General features: G+C 35.4%; 1 protein-coding gene across 2 annotated transcripts in view; it reads left to right on the forward strand.

Annotated features, from left to right (window-relative positions):
- Positions 1 to 21,331, forward strand: part of LOC149783371 (uncharacterized) — a 91,590-nt gene extending 70,259 nt beyond the window's left edge. For both annotated transcript variants that reach the window (XM_089931600.1, XM_089931599.1), the window contains exons 4-8: positions 606 to 699; positions 4,591 to 4,709; positions 6,041 to 6,225; positions 11,544 to 11,620; positions 17,495 to 21,331. In XM_089931600.1, coding sequence (XP_089787726.1) covers positions 606 to 699; positions 4,591 to 4,709; positions 6,041 to 6,225; positions 11,544 to 11,620; positions 17,495 to 17,728 — 709 coding nt within the window. In that variant the 3' untranslated portion in view covers positions 17,729 to 21,331. The remainder of the gene's footprint in view (positions 1 to 605; positions 700 to 4,590; positions 4,710 to 6,040; positions 6,226 to 11,543; positions 11,621 to 17,494) is intronic.
- The last annotated feature ends 1,014 nt before the right edge of the window (positions 21,332 to 22,345 follow it).

Consider the following 22,345-nt stretch of genomic DNA (forward strand, 5'->3'; position numbering starts at 1 on the left):
TATATCCGAATTCGTGTTACAACAGAGCATGCTATAGCGGGGTCACACTGTACTAATATTGAATAAAGTGTTTTGATAGCTTTGTTTTGTTCACGATACTTAATATCTTAACCAATTTCAGTATTCCTGGGACTGCTTCGGTGGCCTAGTGATTAGCGCATTTGCTTTGGATGTGAAAGGTCGTGGGTTCTAACCCTGGCCAAGTCATACCAAAAGACTTATAAAAATGGTACTAACATCTGCATCACTAGGCGCTCAGCATTAAGAGGTTAGTGTTAGGACTGGTCAGGCTGGTGTCAGAATAAAGTGACTGGGTGGGACATCATGCTGCATGTCTGGAGCATGATGCCCCAATACTAGATGTCCCTACAAACTGCACACACAAACTATTTTGTGGCTGCATTTCAAACATTAAGCCTTAAACTGTTTCTTCCTATAGAATGATCACTGGAGTCAACTTAAGTAATGGCATCAAAATGAGTTCATGTAAATAATAGCATCAAAAGGAGTTGACGTAAGTAATAGTGTATAAAATAAGGTGAATCATAGATGTAAGACATAACCAAAATTCTGTTTTTATTCGTATTTTTTTCTTCTTCATGCAGATATTTAGCCAGATCTTTCCATTTTATTTTGCCCTATTTTCCTACTGGAACGATGGAACGAGTGGACATGGAGGGACAGATAGCGACAGCAAAGGTGATCTTACTTACATTTGTTGAACAAGTTTCATCAACATAAATAAAAATATGCTTATCCTGTGTTCAAGTTATTCAGCATTAAGAAAACAAAGTATGTACCCAATGTATTTCTTTTGGAGACAAAGTGATCACTAGACTCATTATTTCTGGCTTCAGTAAAGACATTAGTTAAACTCAGAAGAGCAAACATAATATTCCGCTATCTTTGTTCTTTTCCACTTCAGCAGCGGTATGGTTCTCATCAGAAGAAAAGTGTTTGCAAACAACGTTCTTCATCTTGGGACAAGAAGAACCACAGGAACATTGTCATCATATTGTTGTAGAATGATTTTCCCAAAGATGCCAGAGTCAAATGCAATTTGAAAGAAACTGTTCCAAAAAGGATTTTAGAATTAGGGAGGAGTGTATGCTATTTATTGCTTTATTGCAATCATATCTACACTCCTCACAGATCTGCATAAAATGTTGTCAAAATTCAAGGGTTGAAAAAAACATGAAGGGACAAAATTACTATGTTGTCCATTCATATATTAATTTAAGAGAAAATATAAAAATAATACACCATTGTAGCACAGATTATCTTTTGCATTTCAATAATTTATCTCAAAACATATGGTTTAAATATTTGTGATTTTTATTGTAGGGTACTGGTAGTTTTATTTAGCTGATGAAAGTGGTAGTATTTTCTTTAGGACAAATTGTCTTGCTTGCATACATCAATTATATGGCACTATTGAGGACAGGTCAGAATGGCTTATTTACCATTTAACGAGTGAAATATCAAGTGGAGCAAAATTATGATGTTGGATTTTGTGATTAAATATGTCAGTCTGTTTCATTAAAAAAGAATAATGATATAATGATACCATACTGTCAGGTAAATCTGATATGTCGGATAGAATCAAACAAACAGGAATGCTCCCTCGCCTGTGATCCATGATACTGTATCATTTGATTCTGCATGTTGAGAAATGCCACTTGAAGTGGATGGCATGAACAGTCCTTCACAAATTAATAAAACTTTCTCTTGCACTAGAATAACCTTGGTTGTCGTCTGATTGTCCTGCATGTTTCCTACAATCCATGAATTTAAAGTTACTGTACACCTTCTATAGAAAGAACAATACCCCATACTATTCATGAATTTAAATACTGACAGGAGTGTGATTTATTGTTTTGCAAAACTTTGAAAATTAATGCCTACAAAAGTAAATGAATTCATAGTAGTACACTTACTGATAATATTTAAATGGTGACTATGTTTACATTCATCATTGATTGAAGAACACATGTGTAGACATAGAGAAACAGGAGGAGCATGTGTGTGCTTTTAGATTTGTAACATAGCTTTAACAGGACCACTCCGGTGGTCTAGTGGTTAGTGCATCCGCCTTGGATGCAGGAGATTGTGGGTTCAAAACCTGGCCAAGCCATACCAAAGACTTATACAAATGGTACTTGGTACTCAGCATTAACTTATTAACCCCAGGAGATTTTTGTCATTTTTGCATAAAGCGAGTGGGAAACACATTTTGGAGGCTGTTTCCGAATGCATCTTAATACATCCACTTCCAAGAGATTTCCAGTTTACCTAATGCCTAGTTGTGTTAGAAACATTGTTTTTCATTGGCTATTTTGCTTGCACTTGAGCAGAAGGGTAAGTTGAAATTTATTTATTTTTGCTTTATGGACCACTCATTTTCGTATCCATACCACTTTTTATTCCAAACGCCCATCTTATCCTACATTTTGCACATGTTCACCTGTCTCTGTGCAGTTTAGACTAGTCTGCCTTTGATCTGAGGCCAGAAAGTCAAAAATCCAGAAACAAAATCGAACTCCACACAGGGAAAATTTTGGTGGAAAAAATGGGGTCCTAAATATTATGTTTTTCCTTTTGTATTTTGTAGTGCAACTAGAAAGTCCAGATTATTTGGTATCACTGTACAGCTACATCAGTCTACCTTTCTATAATACCACCCACTTTAGTTTATCTTAAACGACCTTGATGCTACAGAGCTTGGAAGTAGGCTACTACTACCTGACACATAAATGAGGCACCAGAGGTTAATGAGTTAAGAAGTTAGTGTTAGGACTGGTCAGCCTGGTGTCAGGATAATGTGACTGGGTGGTACATCATGCTCCATGTCTGTAACATGTTGCCTCAGTGCTAGACATGACTGTAAATTGCCACACTGCAGACATCGTAGTGATATGGCTGAAAAAATGTTAAAGCCATGTTAAAAATTCCAACTCACACACACACACACACACACACACACACACGCACACACACACACACATAGCTTTAACAGTCTGAGTCATATCACTACAATGTCTGCTGTGTGGCAGTTTATAGTAATGTCTAGCATCATGTCGCAGATATGTAGCATAATGTCCCATCCAGTCACATTATCCTAACATGAGGCCGACCAGTCCTTACATTAACCACTTAATGCTGAGCACCAAGCAAGGCAGCTGCTAATACATTTTAATATGTACTTAGTATGACTCAGCCAGGCTTTGAACACATGACTCGGCCAGGCTTCGAACACATGACTCAGCCAGGATTTGAACACACAACCTCCCTCCTCCTAGGCCGATTTTGTAACTGCTGATGCCGCCGGAGTTGTCTTAAACAGGAGGAACAGTGTCATTGGTCTGTGAAAGTATCATAATCTTCAGTCTGAGCAAAGACTAAATATTGAGGAAAAAAACAAGCTTCAGCAATTATTTCATTCAAAATATCCCCACCTTTGGAAAATTTATTGACTCTGAACCCCACCCCTCACCCCATCAGATCTGCTGCTGCTATAATATCCCCTGCCACTAAGAAAAGGCAACATGAAAAAAAACTATGTGATTCCCACTGTCTATCTTACAAACACTCCTGCATCTAAACTTATTTATGGATTTTAACGCCATTTTCTGTAAATTTTCATCTCAACAGGGGCTTGGACAAGTTTGATAATAAGTATGTTCTGTACAAAATTTTTAAGAGTTATGGTCCTTGATCATTTAAGTATTGCGTTCGTATTTAAGTTCTTGGATGAGTTGGATAATGGCCAGATTTTGACCCTAGTTTACCCAGTTAATCAGCTTTAAATAGGTACGTCATGTGCATATCAACACTAGAATTTATATCAACAAGGGCTTGGATGAGTTTGATAATGGAAATTTACAAAGATATGGTCCTTGAATAACTTGCAGTTGGCATCGCAACTAGAACAACGTAGCATTCACACATTTTCAATGTTTGAACCATGTTTACAAGAAAACAAAAAAGAACAACCGTAGCAAGCTCTCAAATGGGATTCATTCAGCAGATTTTAATCATAATTGATAGAGTTTTGGCCCTTAAGTAATTTCGAGTAAATATAATCGCTTACTTAAGAGAACTACTCTGCTAATGGCTGATGATAGCTCTGGTGTTCTTATATTTGTTGTTGTTGTTGTAGGGTTTAACTCCATTTTTCAGCACAAGATAGGCAATACATGGCAGCCAGTATCAATGGCAGAGGAATAACCCGGGAAAACCCTGGAAAGAACCACTGACCCATGAAAAGGTACTAGCAAGCTTTCTCACATAACCACATTGGCTGAACCTGAGACTCGAACCCACGCAGACAGAGGCTTTTATTTGTTAAAGTCATATTGGTTGTAAATCTTCAAAAGCTTCAATGATATGAATTCCAAGATTTTGACAGTATTTTGCTGATTCATTCACAGCTTATTGATGATTATACAGACCTTGGGAGGCAAGCAGTGGGCATTAGCCATGTTAGTGGTAGCTTATTGCCAGTAGCAATGGTGATAATATTTCTTGCATTATTATTACATAATACACATTCATACAACTACAATTTGTATCAATCTGATATATTTTCAGACTTTAGCAACTTTGATGTCAGCTATTCCACTGACAACAAAAGGACCAGCACAGATTTGTATTTTTGATATCCACGCCTTGCAGGAGAGGTTTTATTTCTCAGATAATATTATTCCTAGGTAATTCTTCTGTTTAAAATCCTGTTCAAACACAAATTCTTTGATCAGGTCAGTTTTAACTTGACATGCCGTTTGTTGATGTCTGCCATACTCATTGCATATGCTGGTTAAATAACATTTTATGTTAAAAACAGAGATTTTTAAATATCTGGTATGTAATTAAAACTGATCATGTATGTCTTTGTATGTATTTAAAATTGTATTCATCATTCCTTGTTCTACATTACAGGTGTCATATGAACATGTTATCTTAAAAATATAGGAACACTTTTCTTACCAAATTAAGTCTGCTTGAGTGTCACATGAATATCACAGGTGGTTTTGTAATTAAGAATAATAAAAGAACTTACCTTAGTGTTACGAGTCTATGCTCTTAAAATAGGTAACAGAAAAGAGCGAAGGCAACAAACTTTGTAAAATGTAACAAATAATTTATTTCCCTTGAATACAAAGCGAAAAATGAGACAAAAGAACATACGGTATTTTGATTTAAATCCAAAAATAATCCAAGAATTAAAGACACAAGTCCTAGTAATAAAAAGTCCTGAATAAACTCAGTTCAAGTCCCAATGAGATCCAGAATTGAAGACGATGACATATCTGTTATGGCCTGCAAAGTGTTGATGTGTCTCTTTTTGAATCACAGAAATGTTATTCCAGGTTTGAATTCAGTATAAATTCCAGTGAATGTCTTTCTCCAAGAATTTTGTAAGACCACTTTTGTATTTCCAGAGAAAATAATCACTTTAATTCAACAATTTGAAGAAAATAAAATTCAGCCCAAACTGGACACAACATAATACAACTTAAAGTGCTAGATCTTCACAGCCACAAGATAATATAGTTCTCTGCTTAACCTCAGGTCACATTAACATTTTCTAAAAACAACCATCACATCATGGAAAATAACCTTCTAGAATGATCTTAATGAGCCTTGTTTACTTACAACACAATAACCTGTTACATTCACATGGGGATCTCCAAAACCCTGACCCTGATCAACATATTTACCACTTTTTGTTTACCTGAAGAATAATTTAGTTAATGAGCTCATACACATAGAGAATAATGAAGCTGTTATTAATTGATGAATGAAATAAATAAAAAAAATAAAAAGTCAATCAGGTCAAGCAGAAATTAACTCAATTTTGGACAAGGTCAAGTCCAGTAAACAATGTTACATTACAATAACATGTAATGAAATACATAAAAAATTAACCTAACAGACAAACAATTAAATTAAATATACATAACACCTAGATTCACGGGCATTTTTTGTTAGAAGAGTGTAAGTCTCTTGTTTATGTGTAGTATAACTCCATTTTTTGTAGATTGGAGACTGCCATACCATTACTTCTATCAGCAGTTGAAAAGCTTGATGATAAAAACCAGATTGTGTTTGCTTTCCCAGATGATGGAGCCTTCAAGCGATTTCATTGTTTCTTTCCTGAAGACAGCACGATTACTTGTGTAAAAATCCGTGATGGCAAACAGCGCATTGTGAAAGTTAAAGATGGTAATCTACAGAAACATACATAGTATTTTTATTCATTTGAATTCAACGTTTAAAACTTTTATTTCATCTTATTTTCCTCAGATATTGCTAATTTGACATCATTAACTGCCTCATGAACTGTAAAAAAAGTTTAAAACAATATTGAAAAGATCTTTTAGGAGGTATCTTAACAACGACAAAAAGTACACTTTTATTCCTTGCAACAACATATAGAAGGATTAAATATATTGTGACCATATACAACTAAGTTTGAAAAGAAGATATTGAAGTTAGCAATGAGAAATTTGATTTTGGAAGTTGAAATATAAAGACTGTAATGATATTTAAACTTTACTTTGATCACTCCCATCTCTGCAATTTAATTCTGAATGACACTGAAGTCATGTAATTCTTACCCATTCAATAGTCCTTGGAATTTTTATAATTTAGTTTAATAATTTCAACTTAATAAGCCATTTCTTTAATATATACACATTCCAAACCCATAGTAGTGCCATAGTACAAAAAATAATAAGCTTCAAGCCATGCAATTTTAAATATATTGTTGATATCATAACTTGATGTCCTACTAAGATTTTACACATTGCTGTTATCATAATTGAATGTCCTAATTAGATTATGCAGATGTTGTTAATGTCCAGATTGGATTTTCAAGCTCTAATAGCAATTCAGAACTGCCAACCTTTACAATTTTGCTGTAAGTCTTACGAAAATTACCAGTAAAATTTTGACTTATGGAGTAAAAGCACAAACTACGGAAAAATGATTTTTGCCGAGCAATCCTGATATTTGGTTCATCCGTATTTGTTTTGGATCCTGGTTTCTTATTAGATTTAGTGGAATTTGTCAGAGAACCAGACTAACGTTATAGTAGTACCTCAGATGCTTTAAACTGCACATATTTTTTTGTTGTGAAGCATCTGCATGATGAAACCATTGATTATGTAATTTTTAATAATAGCGTGGAGTGCATGTCGGAGACAAAAAGGAAATTAAGCCTCTTAAAAAGTGTTAATAATCAACACAGAGAATAAAAAGGAATATTCAGATTCTTGTGAATAAAAGCTGGAAGGGACACAATTAAGTTTATTGGACATCACGTGTCAGTTTGATTAGGTCTCCTGGCAGGAGATATGATTGTGATGTGAAATGAATGCTGAAAAGAATCCAAGACTTACATCAAGTTGAGAAATAGCAACAAGCCATTGAGCTGCATAGTGTTTTGGAACTGAAATTTGGGCAACTATACTAGTGGTAAATTGTGTACTTTACAAACTTTTCCATTTAATATAATGTTGACTGTCGCTGCATGTTTCGAATACCAAACTTTTAAAGACATTCTCCAGTTTTACAGCAGCAGTTTATGTTAATTTACTACACCTTACTGAAATCTGGTCAAACTTATGGAAAAAGTCAACTGTCTTACTGAGATATTCTGGTCAGGGTATGGCAATTTGTTAATTCATGTACTAATTTTTAACTTAATGGATTTTTTCAAAAACTCCTCATTTGCATGATTTAAGAGACAAACAAATGCAATTTGGTGAAAATATTGGTATTTATATGTAGATAACATGAACACTTTCAAGCTGGTAAAGCAAGTTTTTAATTTTTACATATACTTGCACTTTCCTGACATATTTTTTAATACAAAAACTTTGTTAGTGCCACTGGCAGGTTTTAGTGAGTTTGCTCACTCCTGTAGCCCCACTTCCTCTTTCCTCAGGTCTAGTTAAGAGTATTTCTAAATGATACTTTTACCTTTTGATATATAGTGGGGTCATGTGTGTTTTACAAACACATGGATCATTTGATCTTATCACAGCTGTAACAGTATAGGTTTCAGATTGTTGTCAGTATTAAGATTTTGTGATTAAAGTTTTTGCAACACAAATGCATGGACTACTGATCATATGCATGGGTTATACTTCATATACATGGGCTACAGGTCATGTGCATGGGCTACAGATCATATGCATGGCCTGCAGATCATGTACATGGGTTATACTTCATATACATGGGCTACAGGTCATATGCATGGGCTACAGATCATATGCATGGCCTGTAGATCATGTACATGGGTTATACTTCATATACATGGGCTACAGGTCATATGCATGGCCTACAGATCATATGCATGGCCTGTAGATCATGTACATGGGTTACACTTCATATGCATGGGCTACAGGTCATATGCATGGGCTACAGATCATATGCATGGGCTTACAGGTCATATGCATGGGCTACAGGTCATATACATGGGCTACAGATCATATGCATGAGCTACAGATCATATGCATGGGCTACAGGTCATATGCATGGGCTTACAGGTCATATACATGGGCTACAGGTCATATGCATGGGCTACAGATCATATGCATGGCCTGCAGATCATGTACATGGGTTACACTTCATATGCATGGGCTACAGGTCATATGCATGGGCTTACAGGTCATATGCATGGGCTACAGATCATGTGCATGGGTTATACTTCATATACATGGGTTACAGGTCATATGCATGGGCTACAGGTCATATGTATGGGCTTACAGGTCATATGAATTGGTTACACCTGATATACATGGGCTACAGGTCATATGCATGGGCTACAGATCATATGCATGGCCTGCAGATCATGTACATGGGTTACAATTCATATGCATGGGCTTACAGGTCATATACATGGGCTACAGGTCATATGTATGGGTTACACTTCATATGTAAGGGCTACAGATCATATGCATGGGTTACACTTCATATGCATGGGCTACAGGTCATATGCATGGGCTTACAGGTCATATGCATGGGCTACAGGTCATATGCATGGCCTACAGATCATATGCATGGCCTGTAGATCATGTACATGGGTTACACTTCATATGCATGGGCTACAGGTCATATGCATGGGCTACAGATCATATGCATGGGCTTACAGGTCATATGCATGGGCTACAGGTCATATACATGGGCTACAGATCATATGCATGAGCTACAGATCATATGCATGGGCTACAGGTCATATGCATGGGCTTACAGGTCATATACATGGGCTACAGGTCATATGCATGGGCTACAGATCATATGCATGGCCTGCAGATCATGTACATGGGTTACACTTCATATGCATGGGCTACAGGTCATATGCATGGGCTTACAGATCATATGCATGGCCTGTAGATCATGTACATGGGTTACACTTCATATGCATGGGCTACAGGTCATATGCATGGGCTACAGATCATATGCATGGGCTTACAGGTCATATGCATGGGCTACAGGTCATATACATGGGCTACAGATCATGTGCATGAGCTACAGATCATATGCATGGGATACAGGTCATATGCATGGGCTTACAGGTCATATACATGGGCTACAGGTCATATGCATGGGCTACAGATCATATGCATGGCCTGCAGATCATGTACATGGGTTACACTTTATATGCATGGGCTACAGGTCATATGCATGGGCTTACAGGTCATATGCATGGCTTACAGGTCATATGCATGGGTTACAGGTCATATGCATGGGCTACAGGTCATATGTATGGGCTTACAGGTCATATGAATTGGTTACACCTGATATACATGGGCTACAGGTCATATGCATGGCCTACAGGTCATGTACATGGGTTACACTTCATATGCATGGGCTACAGGTCATATGCATGGCCTACAGGTCATATGCATGGGCTACAGATCATATGCATGGCCTGCAGATCATGTACATGGGTTACACTTCATATGCATGGCCTACAGGTCATATGCATGGGCTACAGATCATATGCATGGCCTGCAGATCATGTACATGGGTTACACTTCATATGCATGGGCTACAGGTCATATGCATGGGCTACAGATCATATGCATGGCCTGTAGATCATGTACATGGGTTATACTTCATGTACATGGGTTACACTTCATATGCATGGCTTACAGGTCATATGCATGGGTTACAGGTCATATGCATGGGCTACAGGTCATATGTATGGGCTTACAGGTCATATGAATTGGTTACACCTGATATACATGGGCTACAGGTCATATGCATGGGCTACAGATCATATGCATGACCTGCAGATCATGTACATGGGTTACACTTAGTATGCATGGGCTTACAGGTCATATACATGGGCTACAGGTCATATGTATGGGTTACACTTCATATGTAAGGGCTACAGATCATATGCATGGGTTACAGGTCATATTCATGGGTTACACTTCATATGCATGGGCTACAGGTCATATGCATGGGCTTACAGGTCATATGAATTGGTTACACCTGATATACATGGGCTACAGGTCATATGTATGGCCTGCAGATCATATGCATGGCCTACAGGTCATATGCATGGCCTACAGATCATGTGCATGGGTTATACTTCATATACATGGGCTACAGGTCATATGCATGGGCTACAGATGATATGCATGGGTTATACTTCATATACATGGACTACAGGTCATATACATGGGCTACAGATGATATGCATGGGTTATACTTCATATACATGGACTACAGGTCATATACATGGGCTACAGGTCATATACATGGGCTACAGGTCATATACATGGGCTACAGATCATATGCATGGGCTACAGGTCATATGCATGGGCTTACAGGTCATATGCATGGGCTACAGGTCATATGTATGGCCTGCAGATCATATGCATGGGCTACAGGTCATATGCATGGCCTACAGATCATGTGCATGGGTTATACTTCATATACATGGCCTACAGGTCATATGCATGGCCTACAGATCATGTGCATGGGTTATACTTAATATACATGGGCTACAGGTCATATGCATGGGCTACAGATGATATGCACGGGTTATACTTAATATACATGGACTACAGGTCATATACATGGGCTACAGGTCATATACATGGGCTACAGATCATATGCATGGGCTACAGGTCATATGCATGGGCTTACAGGTCATATGCATGGGCTACAGGTCATATGTATGGCCTGCAGATCATATGCATGGGCTACAGGTCATATGCATGGCCTACAGATCATGTGCATGGGTTATACTTCATATACATGGGCTACAGATCATATGCATGGCCTACAGCTCATGTGCATGGGTTATACTTCATATACATGGGCTACAGGTCATATGCATGGGCTACAGATCATGTGCATGGGTTATACTTCATATACATGGGCTACAGGTCATATACATGGGCTACAGGTCATATGCATGAGCTACAGGTCATATGCATGGGCTACAGGTCATATGCATAAGTGGCAAGTGAGACAAAGATTAAGCAGAACACTTATATTATACTGTTGTTTTCTTTAAGGTAATCCCCTGGGCAAACATGTAGTCATTGTGGATGATCTGGTCCAGACAGGAGGCACACTGAAAGAGTGTGGAAAGGTAATTGTAATAGTTGACACAATTATTTTTTGCTTATCACCAGGGGCCAATAATGTTAACTTTGTCCAAGAGTCACATCATGTCACATTTTGACATATTTGTCATTCACACATTTTTTTATCCTTGGTAAATTTTGATAAACTTAATGGATTGCAGTCAAATTTGGTGGAAGACTTTATTACATGAATCTTATGTGATGTATCTGTGTGTGACATCTGCAACTATATATCATTCATTAACCCTTTACCTCATGTCAGATACTCCTGCCACTGAAATGTACAGCAGTGTATTACATGTTAAAATCAAACATCAATTTTAATCATTTTACGTTTTTGGAACCCATCTATTATTTGTAGAAAGGTTTAAGAGTAAACTCTGATTTGTAGAAGCTGTGTAATTATTTTTCACATAAATCTTACAATCTTGAGAGAACTTGTTCACTGTTAAGCCAGTGAAGGAGTGTGACCAACCTTAACCAACATTTTGCAGTATCAAAATGTACCAGGTCTTAGTCTATTTCTGCATCGCTAAATAATCTATTTGATAATTTATCAAAAATTAGTGTTGCCTGCATAGGAGTCAATATCTGACTTTCTGGAGTTTTATAGTCATAAATCTATTCATCCAAACTCAAACTGAGTACTGAACAAAAACTGTGACTGCCATTTTTAGAGAATGGAGACTCCATCCCAGTTATTTGAAATAGCAAATTATGACTAGATCATAAATAGCTACCACATGATGTGATGTAACGGTCATTTACCTTAATGCCTGTAGTATCTAAATGGGGATCTCCCATAGGTGGCACTATAAAAACCAGCTCTAAATGGCTGATGTTTACAGTAGGCATCCAGACACGCTTCCTTGCAAATGGTGCAGAGGCATCTAACATGCTTACATGCTAATCTTGTAGGTGTCCAATAGCCCTTCCATGGGAAAGGGGTAGAGGCACCCAAAGAAGCTAACAAGAGGTAAAGGGTTAGCAGATAATAATGAAGTGCCATATTTACACTAGCAGACCTGATAATAGTTAAAAGTAAGCATAAGTAAGCAGTTACCAATATTCCTGTGTTGGTCACTTGGCATACCCTTCAGTTTCTTTAAAAAGTTTAACAAGGAAGTTTTTCTCACTGAATTAGCAGCCATGCCATTTTATTATATAGAAAATATATTAATACTGAATTAAATATGTTATCAGCTTGTCCTTTACCAGGCATATACATGCTGTTCCCATAACTTGATGGGTAAAATATTAAATCCAACCAAAGTGGATAAATTGTGAAATGAAGAGTATGAGAGAGATAATATGCATAAAATAAAGTGCTGGAAGGGGTACATAAAATGGATAATATGCATAAAATAAAATGCTGGAAGGGGTACATACAATGGATAATATGCATAAAATAAAGTGCTGGAAGGGGTACATTCAATGGATAATATGCATAAAATAAAGTGCTGGAAGGGGTACATACAGTGGATAATATGCATAAAATAAAGTGCTGGAAAGGGTACATACAGTGGATAATATGCATAAAATAAAGTGCTGGAAAGGGTACATAAATTGGATAATATGCATAAAATAAAGTGCTGGAAGTGGTACATTTAGTGAATAATATGCATAAAATAAAGTGCTGGAAGGGGTACATACAGTGGATAATATGCATAAAACATACAATGGAGAAGTAAGATAAAGAGCTCAATAGATAAAGAAACGCTGTTGAAGAAAATAAAGATATCCGTCAAATTTGGAAATATTAAGCTCGAGGATATCTGACTTAAGAAAATTGGTAAGGGAAACTTTAAAAAGCCTCTGAATTTGTTAATAATGACATCCTCATAACCAGCCTGAAATGTTATAAATTGTTGATGCTTCTGCACGTAGATAGTTTCAGTCCTATTTGAAAGCTTGATTACAGAAAATTTGTATTAATCTCATTCCATGAGTATCAAATCTGGTGTTCCTCAAGGTTGAATATTGGGACCCTCAACTTTGTCTCTCGAGTTAGATTCTAGATTGTTGCACTTGAGTACTAGCACCAGAGTTAAATTGTAGACTGTGTCGCTTGACTAATCTAAGCATAGGACCTTTAGTCATTTATGAATCTTTACTCTGTTGATTAGATCAGGTCAACATTATGAACCCTTACCTTATTGATTAGATCAGGTCAACATTATGAACCCTTACCTTATTGATTTGATCAGGTCAACATTATGAACCCTTACCTTATTGATTAGATCAGGTCAACATAATGATTAGATCAGGTCAGCATTATGAACCTTACCTTGTTGGTTAGATCAGGTCAACATTATGAACCCTTACCTTATTGATTAGATCAGGACAACATTTATGAACCCTTACCTTATTGATTTGATCAGGACAACATTATGAACCCTTACCTTATTGATTAGATCAGGACAACATTTATGAACCCTTACCTTATTGATTAGATCAGGTCAACATTATGAATCCTTACCCTATTGATTTGATCAGGACAACATTATGAACCCTTACCTTATTGATTAGATCAGGACAACATTATGAATCCTTACCTTGTTGGTTAGATCAGGTCAACAATATGAACCCTTACCTTATTGATTAGATCACGTCAACATTATGAACCTTACCTTATTGATTAGATCAGGACAACATTATGAACCCTTACCTTATTGATTAGATCAGGACAACATTATGAACCCTTACCTTATTGGTTAGATCAGGACAACATTATGAACCCTTACCTTATTTATTTGATCAAGTCAACATTATGAACCCATACCTTGTTGGTTAGATCAGGTCAACATTATGAACCCTTACCTTATTGATTTGATCAAGTCAACATTATGAACCCTTACTTTGTTGGTTAGATAAGGATAACATTATGAATCCTTACTTTGTTGGTTAGATCAGGTCAACATTATGAACCCTTACCTTATTGATTTGATCAGGTCAACATTATGAACCCTTACCTTATTGATTTGATCAGGTCAACATTATGAACCCTTACCTTATTGATTTGATCAGGACAACATTATGAACCCTTACCTTGTTGGTTAGATCAGGTCAAAATTATGAACCCTTACCTTTATGGTTAGAGCAGGACAACATTATGAACCCTTACCTTGTTGGTTAGATCAGGTCAACATTATGAACCCTTACCTTGTTGGTTAGATCAGGTCAACATTATGAACCCTTACCTTATTGGTTAGATCAGGTCAACATTATGAACCCTTACCTTATTGATTAGATCAGGTCAACATAATGATTAGATCAGGTCAACATTATGAACCTTACCTTGTTGGTTAGATCAGGTCAACATTATGAACCCTTACCTTATTGATTAGATCAGGTCAACATAATGATTAGATCAGGTCAACATTATGAACCCATACCTTGTTGGTTAGATCAGGTCAACATTATGAACCCTTACCTTATTGATTTGATCAAGTCAACATTATGAACCCTTACCTTATTGATTAGATCAGGTCAACATTATGAACCCTTACCTTATTGATTAGATCAGGTCAACATTATGAACCCTTACCTTATTGATTTGATCAGGTCAACATTATGAACCCTTACCTTATTGATTAGATCAGGTCAACATTATGAACCCTTACCTTATTGATTTGATCAGGTCAACATTATGAACCCTTACCTTATTGATTTGATCAGGTCAACATTATGAACCCTTACCTTATTGATTTGATCAGGTCAACATTATGAACCCTGACCTTATTGATTTGATCAGGTCAACATTATGAACCCTTACCTTATTGATTTGATCAGGTCAACATTATGAACCCTTACCTTATTGATTTGATCAGGACAACATTATGAACCCTTACCTTGTTGGTTAGATCAGGTCAACATTATGAATCCTTACCTTGTTGGTTAGATCAGGTCAACATTATGAATCCTTACCTTATTGGTTAGATCAGGTCAACAATATGAACCCTTACCTTGTTGGTTAGATCAGGACAACATTATGAACCCTTACCTTATTGATTTGATCAGGTCAACATTATGAACCCTTACCTTGTTGGTTAGATCAGGTCAACATTATGAACCCTTACCTTATTAATTAGATCAGGTCAACATTATGAACCCTTACCTTATTGATTTGATCAGGTCAGCATTGTGAACCCTTACCTTATTGATTTGATCAGGTCAGCATTGTGAACCCTTACCTTATTGATTTGATCAGGTCAGCATTGTGAACCCTTACTTTGTTGGTTAGATAAGGATAACATTATGAATGCATACCTTATTGGTTAGATCAGGACAACATTATGAACCCTTATCTTATTGGTTAGATCAGGACAACATTATGAACCCTTACCTTTATGGTTAGATCAGGACAACATTATGAATCCTTACCTTGTTGGTTAGATCAGGTCAACATTATGAACCCTTACTTTATTGATTTGATCAAGTCAACATTATGAACCCTATCTTTGTTGGTTAGATAAGGATAACATTATGAATGCATACCTTATTGGTTAGATCAGGACAACATTATGAACCCTTATCTTATTGGTTAGATCAGGACAACATTATGAACCCTTACCTTTATGGTTAGATCAGGACAACATTATGAACCCTTACCTTATTGGTTAGATCAGGACAACATTATGAATCCTTACCTTGTTGGTTAGATCAGGACAACATTATGAACCCTTATGTTTATGGTTAGATCAGGACAACATTGTGAACCCTTATCTTGTTGATTAGATCAGGACAACATTATGAACCCTTACCTTATTGGTTAGATCAGGACAACATTGTGAACCCTTACCTTATTGATTAGGTCAGGACAACATTATGAATCCTTGTTGGTTAGATCAGGACAACATTATGAACCCTTACCTTTATGGTTAGATCAGGACAACATTGTGAACCCTTACCTTGTTGATTAGATCAGGACAACATTGTGAACCCTTACCTTATTGATTAGATCAGGACAACATTATGAACCCTTACCTTATTGGTTAGATCAGGACAACATTATGAACCCTTATGTTTATGGTTAGATCAGGACAACATTGTGAACCCTTACCTTGTTGATTAGATCAGGACAACATTGTGAACCCTTACCTTATTGATTAGATCAGGACAACATTATGAACCCTTACCTTATTGGTTAGATCAGGACAACACTGTGAACCCTTACCTTATTGATTAGATCAGGACAACATTATGAACCCTTACCTTATTGGTTAGATCAGGACAACATTGTGAACCCTTACCTTATTGATTAGATCAGGACAACATTATGAACCCTTACCTTATTGGTTAGATCAGGACAACATTGTGAACCCTTACCTTATTGATTAGGTCAGGACAACATTATGAATCCTTGTTGGTTAGATCAGGACAACATTATGAACCCTTACCTTTATGGTTAGATCAGGACAACATTGTGAACCCTTACCTTGTTGATTAGATCAGGACAACATTGTGAACCCTTACCTTATTGATTAGATCAAGGCAACATTATGAATCCTTACCATATTGATTAGATCAGAACAACATTATGAACCCTTACCTTATTGATTAGATCAGGACAACATTATGAACCCTTACCTTATTGGTTAGATCAGGACAACATTATGAATCCTTACCTTGTTGGTTAGATCAGGACAAAATATTGCAAATTTTTATTGATGCTTATAGCACTTTGAAAATCATCTCTATATGGATGATAACTCTCGCTCTTTATTTAAAAAATATAAACACAAATTTTAATATTCATTACACAATAATAAAGATTTTTAAAAACAAAACAAAAGCAACACTTCATCATCTTTGCTCTTTGCATCTAATATTTTTTATTCAAAGTGCCTGAAGCAACCTTTCATATTTCATTTTTCCAGGCCTTGTTAGAAAAAGGAGCGACCAGTATAAGTGCCTATGTCACACATGCTGTGTTCCCGAACAGATCTTGGGAAAAGTTCGTCAACTCAGAAGTAAAGTTTCAGCATTTCTGGATCACGGATTCTATCCCTCATGCCATAGAGATCAGCAAGCATCTTCCATTCCGTCTGCTGTCCTTGTCTGTGCCTATTTCTGAAATGCTGATGGGATACGATCTTCTTCCTTTTGCTTAGGTGTCACTCATGTGTAGAAATGGTTTGGACAGTTGACATTTCCATCAATGCCTAATGACATTTTCTTCATGTGCTTTTTTGTCGTTATAGAGTTGTATGATGTCATGAATAGGAAGGTAATGATTATACTGTAAGTGCTGTTAATATAAATGATGGAATATTTTCAAAGTAGAAACTCTGTAATATGAAGTATTTGTGAGACACAAATGTGTTGAAATAAAATGGACTTTGGATGAATGGTGATATTATTAGATATGTATTTAGTCTTATATAATTGATTTGGATTTTGACGCAAATGCTCAACTAGTTGCATAACAAAACAGGAACTGTTTAGGGGCTTTCACTGACACATCAGTTTGCTTTCTTATACTGCATTAGTCTGAATTTGTATCCAGTTAAATATGGTATTGTTGTGTTCAGGACACAGATGGGGAAATAGTTTCTCTGCCACTTGGCTAATATGGAGAGACTTTTGAGAAGCTGTCATACAGAAATCAAGTCATGTGATGTTTTGAAATTGGTAATGGCACAGTTACAGTTACTCATTGTTTTTAGCTGATCAAGCCAATTGTCTGGGAGAGAAAGAACATATGCCAATAAAACAAAAATGTAACACAAAACCCTAGAGAAAACAGTTACATGCTTGAATTACAGCGGAATCTACGAATAAGAGTTAAATAATTGGGGAAAAAGAAGAAACAATTTAAAAACGGTCCTAAAATGAGTACACTAAATCACCTGTAAATGTCTATTTGTGCTGTTGTCTAAATTGAACAATTGTTTTTCTTTAATAAATTTAAAGATGGGTTGATCTGTTTAATTCAGTGTTTTTCATATGGAGAATTAAATTATCTTGAAACAATTCTTGGACATGTTTAGAGTAAAGAAACCATTAGCGGCAAAAATCATCACTGAAGATAATATTTCACTGTGAAGTCATGCATTTACAAGGTAGTAGAGGCAGTGTGCCATGAGAATGTTGTAGTGAGATACAGAACAAGGGATAATAATAATAGGAAAGATTTATGGATTAATTACATCGATAAATATTGAGGCATGGTAAGATTTGCTTACAGTGATGAAATTTCTTGTATAAATTATATCCATTAAATAATTTTAAAAATAAACAATTATCTTGAGATAAAGTAAAATAAAATATCAGTGCTCAAATGAAAATTGCACCAACCGTAGTTAAAATTGAATGTTGAGTGCCTTCTTGTAGGTGACTTTGCTATGTGTATGTTAATTGTGTAAGTTGTAATCTAAAAACTGTAACTAAAGTGGGACGAATAAGTATGCACCATAGTTGACTTCCTTTGAAAGATATTGTGTTGACACTGAAGTCTACAATTTACAAGCTACACTAGAGAGGGGAACTTTGAGTGGGATGCAAGTATCCAAGCAAGGTATTTATCAGAGAGGGCCAGCAAAACATAAAACACACTTAACAAACAGAAATACATGCACTTAATTCATTAACATAAATTAGTAAATAAAAAAGTAACACTTTTGATGCTTGGACAAGGATGTCATTTATGGATTTAATATAATTATATTTGCAGTGTTCAAAGTTAATTTGTGACAAATACAACTCTTTTGTAAATAGAAGAGTAATATTTTTCTATCTTTTGTCATGAAAGATGTAAATTTGCTGTTAAAATCATTCAATTTGTAATAGCATTATTCAAGAATTTCTGTGAATTCTTTGCTGACAGAACTACCAAAGTACCTGTACAGTGAAAGAGTGCCATGGAAAATACTACATGGCAAAAATAAACTGATTTACTGGTAAGATAAGATAAGAATTCTTTATTTCATACTACATAGTCCATATATCTAAATTAAAATATAAAAGTGTTGTAAACATAATAGAAATAACTTAAGTACAAGTATACAGACACATCTACAACAATGGACTGTGTCCTGCATTGTTAAGAGTGAAGCAGCACATTTTAAGAGTAATTTCTTCCATCTACTAATAATATGAGAATCTAAATAAATGTCATAGTTTCAGTGATTTCAGTATACAGTTCTTGGTATTAGATATTCTTGTCATCATTGAGAAAACATACTTTCTCATTACTTCATCAAAACTGAATACATTATAATTTACAAACATGTTGGAGGCACTGTTCCATCTAAGAAGACCTAATAGAAAATGAAGACTATTATTATAAGCAATAACTAGTTTTCATTTCATACATTCACTAAAGTTTGTCCACAGAAGAGCACAATACATAGTGCAGCAATAAGATTTGAATAATCTTATTTTGATATTCAGTAAACAGTTTTTAAATTTAATGTGACGCATGTTTGTTTCAAGTACAATAAAGTCGGTAATGTCTCATCATATCTTCATTATCTGACTGACTGGATTTCAGAATATGACCCAAATACATATAACTGTTGACATACATAAGAGAATTGCCATTAAGATGTACAGGGGGAGGAGATTGTAATATGAAAGAAGTTGGCTGAGAGACTGTACATACTGATTTTTGTGTATTTTTGATATCATTCTCTAATGCATATTATTCACGTCTATTATAATTTCCTTATACCTGCAATAGAAGGGCTTATTGGTGATATATTATTACCAAAACTAAAATTTAATACTGTACGCCTCTTATTAGTGATAATTTAGATAATTTGAAAGCTTGACAGGTCTAGACAATCATTCTTTATAAAGTTTTGTAATTTTTGGTATTTTGTGTTAATTTTTGTACATGTGATGTTCATGCTTGTCAGAAATTACTGGCATGATAAATACAATGGATTGATTAGACAAACAACATTCAAATACCATTTCCACAAGGCATCATTCATTCTTTTGCTTGAAATGAAACTTGTTTATAAGAGGGATGATTGTAGACGATTTTCTAATCCAATGAGATTTTAGCTGCCCCGGAAACAAGAGACTTTTACCACTATCGACAGCAGCATACAAGTTATATGAAACCCCAGAGTTCTATGACTCTTCATCCAAAATCAGCTCTGTAAAGTGGTAAAATAGGAAATGATGTTCAGATGCTTTTTATCTCGACATATCCACTAATGCAGGTTTCGTTTTGTGTCCATATAACATTGCAAGTTATTAACCATACATTTAAGAAAATTATGAAGTTGCAAATGATGGCAAAGTTTTATTGGGACTAGTTATGAAATCTTAGTTTTATGTGATTAAACTCTATATTTTCTGAAAATACTGTTTTAGTAATCATTAAAACATTTCTATGCAGTCAGATTTTTGCAAAATGCTTGTTCTCCTGATGCACATTTTTCAGTCATATGTGTATTTTTGTTACATATCTACTTAAGGGTCCATACAAATTTTAAATATTGATCTGTCTTATCAGAAGATAATAACCACAGAAATTCAAGTTTGTTCATTATTTCTCTATGTAAAATTTTAGTTGTCTGCAAAGATGATATTAATTTTTCATATATATAGTGCTATAGCAATGTATGTATATCATGCCATGTATTTGTTTTAGATTTTGCAAGCACTATTTTAAATGCCAGTGCAATTTGTGTAAAACAATATACACTCTTTTATGATGCTATTTTGACAAAATTTATCGGCAGTAAAAAGATGAAGCTGTATTTCTTTTTTTGTTGTCTGTATTTTACTGTAAACTTCCATGGAATTTGCCTAATTTTTAAAATTTATTTATTTGTTTAATAATAATAATAATTTATGCATATAGCATGCAATTAACAGCAGTACCAGCTATTCTCCCATAAAGTATATATATGTGTGTGTGTGTGTGTGTGTCTGTGAACAAAATAGAATTAAAAATCTTTTCAAGTTGAGGATTCAATCTTACTTTTGCAAATATGTCCCATTAAATATCAACATCACTTGGTCATGTTGATGTGTATCAAATTAATAGGATGAGATCTTCTTTAAAGTTGTTGAGACAAAAGTAGCATTGTCATATTACTGAGTCTAATGATTAATGATTGTTTTTATTTGACCCAATAAAAGTAAACTCGTTTTTAGCTAACCTGTCCATGTGGCCAGTTATAGTTATTAGACCCAATAAAAGTAAACTCATTTTTAGCTAACCTGTCCATATGGTCAGTTATAGTTATTGGACCCAATACAAGTATCAAACTCGTTTTTAGCTATTCTGTCCATATGGTTAGTTATAGTTATTAGACCCAATACAAGTAAACTCGTTTTTGTCTAACCTGTCCATATGGTCAGTTATAGTTATTAGACCCAATACAAGTAAACTCGTTTTTATCTAACCTGTCCATATGGTCAGTTATAGTTATCAGACCCAATAAAAGTAAACTCATTAGTAGCTAGCCTGTCCATATGGTCAGTCATAGTTATTAGACCCAATTCAAGTAAACTCATTTTTAGCTATTCTGTCCATATGGTCAGTTATTGTTATTAGACCCAATACAAGTAAACTCATTTTTAGCTAGCCTGTCCATACGGTCAGTCATAGTTATTAGACCCAATACAAGTAAACTCATTTTTAGCTAACCTGCCTATATGGCCAGTTATATTTATTAGACCCAATACAAGTAAACTCGTTTTTGTCTAACCTGTCCATATGGTCAGTTATAGTTATTAGAACCAATACAAGTAAACTCGTTTTTATC

This window comes from Sinohyriopsis cumingii, chromosome 14, assembly GCF_028554795.1.
Source record: "Sinohyriopsis cumingii isolate HCF-2022 chromosome 14, ASM2855479v2, whole genome shotgun sequence".
Lineage (NCBI taxonomy): Eukaryota > Metazoa > Mollusca > Bivalvia > Unionida > Unionidae > Sinohyriopsis > Sinohyriopsis cumingii.